This window comes from Fukomys damarensis, unplaced genomic scaffold, assembly GCF_012274545.1.
Source record: "Fukomys damarensis isolate Sample0158 unplaced genomic scaffold, DMR_v1.0_HiC HiC_scaffold_17, whole genome shotgun sequence".
Lineage (NCBI taxonomy): Eukaryota > Metazoa > Chordata > Mammalia > Rodentia > Bathyergidae > Fukomys > Fukomys damarensis.
This window is the reverse complement of record NW_022900929.1, coordinates 70782359-70791538: the sequence shown is the minus strand read 5'-3', so window position 1 is coordinate 70791538 and position 9180 is coordinate 70782359. Positions and strand designations below refer to the sequence as shown.

At 38.5% G+C, this 9180-nt stretch overlaps 1 protein-coding gene across 6 annotated transcripts in view; it reads left to right on the top strand.

Moving 5' to 3' along the window:
* Positions 1 to 7031, top strand: part of Nin (ninein) — an 85010-nt gene extending 77979 nt beyond the window's left edge. For 3 of the 6 annotated variants that reach the window (XM_033765175.1, XM_033765179.1, XM_033765174.1), the window contains exons 29-30: positions 2486 to 2599; positions 4842 to 7031. In XM_033765175.1, the coding sequence (XP_033621066.1) occupies positions 2486 to 2599; positions 4842 to 5051 (324 nt within the window). In that variant the 3' untranslated portion in view covers positions 5052 to 7031. Of the gene's footprint in view, positions 1 to 751; positions 1127 to 2485; positions 4546 to 4841 lie in introns of those variants that run through there. The other 3 variants (XM_033765176.1, XM_033765180.1, XM_033765178.1) reach the window with 2 other exon arrangements.
* Positions 7032 to 9180: the final 2149 nt, after the last annotated feature.

Genomic DNA, 9180 nt, shown 5'->3' with positions numbered 1-9180 from the left:
GGTGGTGGTTGTTTTTTGAGACAGGATTCTCACTTTGTTGAGACTGATCTGGAACTCACTGGGTAGCCCAGGCTGGTCTCAAACTCACAGCAAATCCTCCTGCCTCAGCCTCCTGAGTGCTGGGATTACCGGTGTGCGCCACCACACCTGACTTCTTATCCATTTTTAAACCCGTGTTTTGGAAGCTTTTCTACATACCACAGTACTTTCCCAGTATCAAAGTGAAATTCTGAATTAAAAATCACAGTTGTAGAATATTGGAGAGATGCTCCCGCTCTGCATAGTAGAAATGCACTATGGAACCTTGATGGCCATTTCTAATCAATCTTTGAAACCCAGTTATCTGGCCAGGACTCTGTTCCTTGCTCCCATGCACATAGTTTTCATTCAAAGCATGCTCTTCCCAGCCTGCCCATCAATGTTTAAAAATAAAATCTGTCCTTTTACTCAGTTGCTTGTTAATATTCTTGCCCCAAAAGAGGGTGCACTGCTTATTACTTGCACTAGAATACTCCCCGAGGCTCTAGCTGCTGAGCTAACATGAATGTGAAGGACGGACAGAATGTGCATGTCGTCTGGGTGTGCAGTGTGGTGTGGCATCTCCTGCCTTCGTGTCACTTTGCTTGCCTCTGTGCTGTCAGCGTGTGCACTTTTAAAAGCCGTCTGCATTGTCGTGTGTGAAGTTCGACGCCCCTCCAAACCCGACCTCGTGGCATCAGGGTGAAGTGTTCCACTTGCCTTCTTTCTCTAGGCTTTGCTACCGGAGCAGCGAGCAGTGCATGCAGATTCCTACAGAAGGATTGGGCACCTGTGACACGGGGCTGCTTTGGATGGCACTGGTCCCCTGGCAGACTCAGAGGCTCACATGCACACGCGCACACACACACGCACAGAGACATGATCTGAGACACCTGGGAACCCAGTGCTCCGTGCAGGGATTCGATTATTATTTTTACTGAAGCCTTTGCAGTATTATGTCTCCTATTTATTTCAGCACAAATGACTGGTTTTGTGAATCAAATTCACAAACTTCAGCTTGTTACAAATCCTTATTTAAAGAATCTGGACTTAAGATGCCTGAAAGGATGTATTCTATATATTTTCTCATTCCATATGTTGTAATTATTTTTAGCCAAAGGTACTACTTTTATATATGGAATTTGAAGAAAATCAGGGTTATTTATATGGTTTTGTATAAGATGTATGATAGTTTTTGACAGGAAAAAGGAAAATTTTGATGAAACAATAAAATAAATTTTAAATATATGACTGCCTCTGTTTTTCCTCTTTCTTCCCTATTTTGCCATATTCCACATTCTTAGAATTATGTTATGGTTTTCTGTTTTGCTTTATTTTCTTAGGACAGTGGAAATTTTAAAAAAAGTTCATTTGTGTTTGAACTTTAAAAACTAATTAGCTGTTGTCATTCTTTTATTTGGTTATGAAAATATGTCTTTCATAAAATAAAAACTTTATAGTAGAGGGGGAAAAATATCTTTTTAAAATATAGGCCTTTTTAAAAGCTAGATGCCCAAGGCCTAATTTATTGAAATTCACGTTTTGCATTGGACTTCTGCCTATAACTTTTGTCTCCAAATTAGTCATGTGGTTTTATGCTTAGGGGCTGTTCAATATCCAAGCAAATGGAAGCTTTCCACTTGTTTCACCATTCTGCATATTTTTTCTTCAGAATATTTAACCATCAACCATAACACTTGAGCTATGCTTAAAGCACTGCAGCACTGGCTGTGATCTAGAGTTCCTGATGTAGACGATTTGGTGAACGGAGGGGAGCAGCAGAGCCAGATGCACTCTAATCTCTCTCCAGGTCACTGCTTTCCACACCCACTACTCCTCAGGGCTTTTTACCTGCCGTGTGCTTTTCATCGAGGAGCGATGTATGGGGAGAAATTCTTGATAAACTTCCTTTCCAGTCCAGATGTGGGCTTCACATTGACCAGACAAACTGAGAAACAAATGCCTAGAACACTGGCAAGGGGCGACTATTATGAAGTGAAAAACAGCCTGACACCCTCACAAGGGTCACTCATTTTAAAGAAACAGATGTGTGGACATTAGGCAGCCTCAGCTAAACCCAGTGCCTGTCCTGTTGTTGAGGACCCCCCGCCAGTCTTGCAAGATCCAAGTCACAATGGAAGGCACCTCACCATCGTTTAGTACTCATTTTACTAGAACAAGAACACACAGGCATTCAATTATGGGGCTTAAGAATTTTGCTTTGTATCAGGGGACAGTAGTATCACAGGTAAGATTCTCTTTGATTCTCTCTCTATAGGGCTACTTTTCCACCACGTACAATCCATGCAGTATTCAGAAATCCCTTCATCAGAAATTCATCCTCCCCATCACCAAGGCAACACATTAGCTGTTCTGTCTATAGGCGACTTGTAGGGAGAATGAGCCTGTGGTATTTCCAGTGTGGCATCATTTTCAAACGATAATACACCTTTTTTACTTTCTGCAGGGAAGCCAGGAACAACTGGTAACACTCATGGAAGAACGCATGATAGAAGTTGAACAGAAACTCAAACTAGTGAAGAGGCTTCTTCAAGAGAAAGTGAATCAGCTCAAAGAACAAGTGAGCTTCCCCAGTCCCCTCAGCCAACCCACCTCAGGTCCCAGTTTTAACTCCATTTTCACACCCCTCTATTGCCATTAACTTGTGTTGTCTAATAAAGGCAAAGTCTACCTTAAATGTCTAGAAGAACTGAGGATCCACTCTTCCTCACACCACTCCAAAAATATGAATTCTGTACTGTACATTTTTTCCAATGCCCTTTTAAGACACGTTTATCCAAATTTTAAAAACATATTTGCCAGCAGTGACTCACACAGATCTAATCCCTAATGCGGTTCAGTGGCTCAAATTAAATATGTACATATTTTCTTTTCTCTGCCCAAGACAAGCAGTATGTCTATTCGAATAGAAAAATGATACTGGCAAAAAATTGAGGGGAGGGGTGAAAAGTAGAACTTTAGCTTTCCTGTGTCCAATAGTTTATGACAACCTCACAAAGCACCTATCAGACCGTGAAAGGATGGGCTTTGAAGAGTCTGGGCCCCAAATTCCAGACCAGTAAGCACTGGTGCAGATGTAGCCTCAGTATTCAGAGGTTCGTTGTCCACCAATAAGAGAAAGAGATATTCAGGGAGGACCACCTAGCCTAGGAACACGTCAGATGTTCTCTGGAAACAGACAGCCTGGTGGTGATTTTCTAGATTAAAAAAAAAATAATCCTAAGAGAAGATCTCAATCCAGATGCAGACAAGAATTCTCCTCTGCCCTTTCTTTTTCCTCCTCTGTTTATTAAGATAAAGGAGAAGGTCCTATGAATGAGCAGTTGCCCATTCAACCATGTAAGCATTCATTCATTGTGTTACTGTGTTCCCATTAGAAAAGTAGTAATGTGAAAAGGCCCTTGCCCATATTGAATTAAACTCTAGCATACCTATTAGGTGCCAAGCATTTGCCTGATGACAGGCTCAGAAATAAAATAGGACTGACTCTATTTTCAGTAGAAAGGAACATGAGAAAAAACACTTGATCCAACTCTTTCCCTCCAGCTTGAACCACCAGAGGTACATGCATGACTGTCCCATCCCATGCCACTCAGTAGAACAGTCGCGCATGTACCACTGTGGTTCAAGGTGCTCAAAAGCATACAAATTACAGCTTCCTACAAGACTCTTAAATGGAGCCCTGAGAATAGTGATGTTTGATCAAGTGGGAAGGGCATGCTAGGCTGTGGGAACATCAAGAAGTTAGGACAGCAGGGTGGGGGCATCTATAAACAGTGGGCGCTTGAGACTGGGGCTTTAGTTCAGTGGTTTTGCTGCCTGTCTCCCAAGCGCAAGATCCAGAGTTCGATCCCTGGTACCAAAAGCAAAAGAAAACAGTGGGCACTGCCAGATTATAATGCTGTCCTGGGAGAAGAGACTAAACAGGGAAGGACCTCACTTGCTACATCAGAGTTTGAATTTTATTCTGTTGTGACGAAGCGCAGTTGAAGTGTTTCTTAAAGGGGAGAGTAGAAGGGAAAAAATAAAAAAGCAGAAAGCGATCTTAGAACATTTCAATACAGAATGGGTTCTGAAATGTTGGCATGTTCCACCTGCCAGTTATCTGGATTATCATTTACCTGTGAAGTGCTAAGCAGTCGCTGTAGTTGCTCTTTATCCCCTTAAGCCTTTATTCCTTTAGAGGCTCTGCTTGGGGATTCAAGTGAGGGCTTAAAAGTATGGGTAATGGAGATTGAAGATACTAAGAGGAACAATAAAAGAGAAAGTCTCCAAAATCTGCTAACAAGCTTTCACACCCCAAACTAGACTAAAAAACCACCAGGTTTGGAATATACCTTCTAGACAAGGCCCTCTGCAGAAAAGAAGGGATTGAAAACTGCCCAAATCTCACCTTTGTTATAATTCATGAGCCAAATTTTGAAGTATCAGTAGACTGTTATGAATGGAAATCTTAAACTTTTGAGGTATAAAGTTATAAAAATATTTTTAATTTTAGAAAATAAGGAATGACACCTAATTTATTTAGGTGGGGAAAAATCATTTTTAATAGCAATCTGTTTTTTTGGGTTTTTTGTTTTTTGCTTTTTTTTACTAATGTCTACAAATACTATGTAAAGAAACAGCTTGGAAAAAGTGGATTTGTTTCACTTGCAACCCTGATGCCAAATCTGATGTTAAAACTGTAAAAGAAAATATACAACAGAGAATTGATTTTGCCTTTATAAAACAACTGCCCTTATGTCAGACCTTAAAGAATCATTACAGAAATGGAATCAAGATGTTTCTGGTTCTGTTTCTAGCTCTGCAAGAATACTAAAGCAGATGCAGTGGTGAAGGATTTGTATGTTGAAAATGCTCAGTTGTTGAAAGCTCTGGAAATGACTGAACAGCGGCAGAAAACAGCAGAGAAGAAAAATTATCTCCTAGAAGAGAAGATTGCCAACCTCAGTAATATAGTCAGGAATCTGACACCAGCACCCTTGACTTGTACACCTCCTCTGAGGTCATAGCCACACCAAAACATGCACTCGTATATGTGCACTTTGCTGAAATAGGTCAAACATGTCAGTGGGTTCCCTTAATCCTCTTTAAAAAAATAAAGGAAACCTTTTAAGGGCTTAAAATTAAAACTAAGCCTAAGTCTGCCAGCACCAGAATTGGAGTCTCCATTCATCATAGCTAGTTTTTAAAATAGACTCTTGTGGGAATTCCAACAATCACATATTTCACTGTTTATTCAGAAGCTCTGGATTTATTTTTTTTTTAAGTAGCTACCAAGAAGATAAATATGTAAAACAACTTCAGAACCTTAAAATCCCATTTCAGTGTATTTTTTTAGAAGTCACTATTATATACCAACTGTGTAGAGTCTGGATATTTTCTGAGTTTAAGACCTGATTAGAATGATTATTAACCTTATTTTAAAATCAAATTTAGGTGTTACACATATAAACACTGAAAAGTCATTCTGGTTGTAATAGTTTGGGGTTTTTATTTTTAATTAATTGGTAGAGTGTAATTCTATCTGATAAGACTGGGCATGGTAACCAGTGAGGTCAGGAAAGCCCAAGTTTGTAGAACTCTGCCTTCTGACACCTGCTTCTACTTGTGATGTATTATAGATTTAAAACTCATACACTTAAACTATAGTTGAGTATCTCTACCCTTGATGTATTATAGATTTAGAACTGATTGACTCAACTGCACTCTTCACTAATGTTAAAGCTTTACTTTCTTTAAACAGCCTTTTTCTTCCTCCTCTTAGAAGTTTCACTTGGGACCTTGTCTTCTACGAAATGGATAAAGCCACATTCTTAAAGCCTCTGAACTATAGGGAGAGCAACGAACAAACCACCTTGGAGTGAACAGCCACTCTTGAAGAGAGACATGCAGACCATGGGGGTTCTTCTGTGTCTAAGGTCTTGGAATTCATGGACTGACCTTTGAGGATGCCTCAAGAACTCAGGGAACAATCCTTTAGACTCTTCCTGAACTACTGTTGGGCTTCTCTAAGAATTTGGAATGTATAAACTGTGTGACCTTATTTATTTGTTTTGTATATTTACAGCCATAGAATTATTTCTCCATTTTAGTGCATTTAATCATCTGAAAAAGGCCTTGATCTTTAGAGGTGAAAATTTCTTCTAACTTATAGAAGAGTTTTTATTGTTTAAGACAGGTCCAATTCTCTGTGCTTCTTACCTTTCTATACCTCACATCTGATTGCAGGAGTTTCTTCTGTGATAAGCATTGGCATGCCATCTGTGGGAAAGGAGTACAAAATAGGACTTGCCATCCATTTCCAAGATAAGAATTTACGGCACAGAAATAATTTAGACTGGATACCACCACCTGCCTCATCCCAATTACAATCTCCACTTCTAGCCTACTCCCTCCAGCAGTTAGTGGACTTACAAGGTGCAGGACAACTACCAAAGCTCATCCGTCACATCCACCTACTTGTTACATAAGAAAATTTCACTTTGATATATTCCAGGAAGGTCAAACCCACCTATTTACAGGAGGTATAGACAGAAGAACCAAACACTGCTTTATCAGCAAAAAACACGAGGTAAAGCAAACTGCCTACAAAGTCACACAGCATCCGAACTTCAATCTCAACAAAACAATTTCCATCAAGGAACTTCTTCCTCAGGGCCTAACCACCCGCTGTCAGTCTAGAAATCCTCACCACACAAGTCCCTGACAAGGCCCTACTGCTCATGGGAGTAGTAGTTCAAACTGGTGAAGGAGACAGTTGAACTTTTGCATATCCCTTGGAAAAAGAATTTAATTCTTCCCTATAATTGCTCTTCAAAATATTTGACATCTGCTATTATGTCTTCTCTAAATCTTTCTTTTCCGGTATATACATTCCTACCATGTAAACTCAATTACTTGTATGGCACTGGCTTTAATAGGAAATTTTTCCATTTAAAATTGTGGATGGGCCGCCGGGCGTGGTGGTGCACGCCTGTAATCCCAGCACTTAGGCTGAGACAGGAGGATCACTGTGAGTTCCAGACCAGCCTGAGCTACACAGTGAGTTCCAGGTCAGTCTCACTACATAAGTGAGACCCTGTCTCAAAAAACAAAACAAACAAACAAACAAAAAAAAAATTGTGGATAGGCCAAGGCCAAAGTAAAAATAAGCATCTGTGGGATGCTTGTATGATTGCTTCAGGTTACTCGCAGTTATTACCACTGAAACTGAACACAAAGCATATTTCCCAAGGAACTGGCTTAGCATGTGATCATGTTTTTATATTTATTTTTTACATTATGAAAAGCATAGGTCAATTTTTTTCTTATAAATTTGTATTTATATATAAAATGCTGTATAAAAAATGTAAATATGGCTTTTTGGAAAGTTTAAGAAATTTAGAGTATGTTTAAAATTAAAGTACTACTCAAATGAAAATTAACTTAGCCAATAGGTAGTTTGTTGCTTTTACCAACTGACAAACTGGGGGGGAAAATCAACATGAGAAATATCAGACAGATACCTTAAATTTATATATTTGTGCAACAGTTTATTTTTTGAGAGTTTAGAGTGGGAGTTTAACTGCCCATTTATGATATAGCTATGGCTTTTAAGATACTTTGAAGATATTAAATTATGCTTAGATTTTGCTTTCAGACTTCCTTGAATGGCACTCGTTATATATTTTATAGGATTTCAGATTTTTTATTAAAAGCACTGGTAAACTTATTTTAATCTAATAATTATTTAAGATTTCCCTATAAGATCAGATCTTTCGAGGAAAAAAAAAAGCAAATTTACCTTAGAAATAATATATTACACGTGAAGCGGAAAATATGGATGATAAAGCCTCCATTATCCTGTTTTACTTCCACTTTTTAAGTCTGGGCTCTTAAGCTCAAATTTGTGAAGGGAAAGAAGCAGGAAGGGTAGAACCAACCACAGTATTTTGTTTTATTTATCTTTCTAAAACTCTTTATTAAATCCAGACTTTAAAAACTTTTAAATGTGAGCCCTTCCCAAGAGCTTCAATGCACTATTTATATATTAAACCAGCAGCATATTTTACATAAATAGGTCATGAAATCATGGGCTTTCAGGGCATAGGAAGAGTTCTTACAGGTCTAGTATTTAAAAAATGCATCAATTCCCAGGGCAGGAAGTATTTTGAGGAAGCGTTTTAAGAAATGAATACGGCTTTATGTCAGACTTTGGCTTTTTAATGTGTGAAAAATGAATTTATAATTTTTCTTTTGCTGAGTGAAGAAAAAAAAATACTCTGCTATTGCTATTGTCAGGTGTTCCCAATCAGGACAAGCCTAAGTGCTTTGTAATGCTGTGGTATGAAGCAAGCATGTTTTTTAATGGGTTACCTGTAATAAATGACTCATTGGAATGATATACAGGCAATGCCAAAAACCAAATCAAAGCCTAATAACCAAAGCATTCATATTTAAAATATATCCTGTTTGGATGTATTTGAACATTTCAGCACTGATAAGTAAATTTTGTGGTCTAGGGGTAACTGATACCATCAAAATTAGCTTTTTAGCTTCTCACCTTTTTGAATGATACAAGTTAAATTTGTTCTTATTTGGGAAGACACTGTCACAGCATGATTTAAGGGGACAACAGTTTTGGAAAGGAATTTGGTTCCCATACAGAATAATGTATATGTGTTTATATTAGCTTTGTATATCATCTTTGTCATTGTATCCTAGAAAGATTTTGATGTGAGTCTAAATGTAAATAATTTTCCAAGTATGCCTCTTGTTTTCTATATTCCCTAGAATTTATAAACACTTTCACTGTGTTTATCAGTAGTCTAGAGAGTGAAATCAAAATATTGCACCAAACACATTCTACAAATGGAGAACTTCAGACTGCACTCCCAGAGTACTAAATCAAAATCAAAATTTTAAGGTGACCTCCAAGTGATACGTTTGTGATTTAGAACGTGGATTTCATTCCTGTCAAAGAAGCAATGACTTCTATTGACCCCACTTCCCCTTTTGAGGTATCTGGGCACTGGCAGTGCATAGTTACTGCAGAATCCTGATTTAACCTCAGGCAAGGCCCTGCTTGGGATATTGGATGCTTCAAAGGAGGTTTTATTTCACTTTGCCATCTTTGTGGGTGGGTGGCTCAGACTTTAA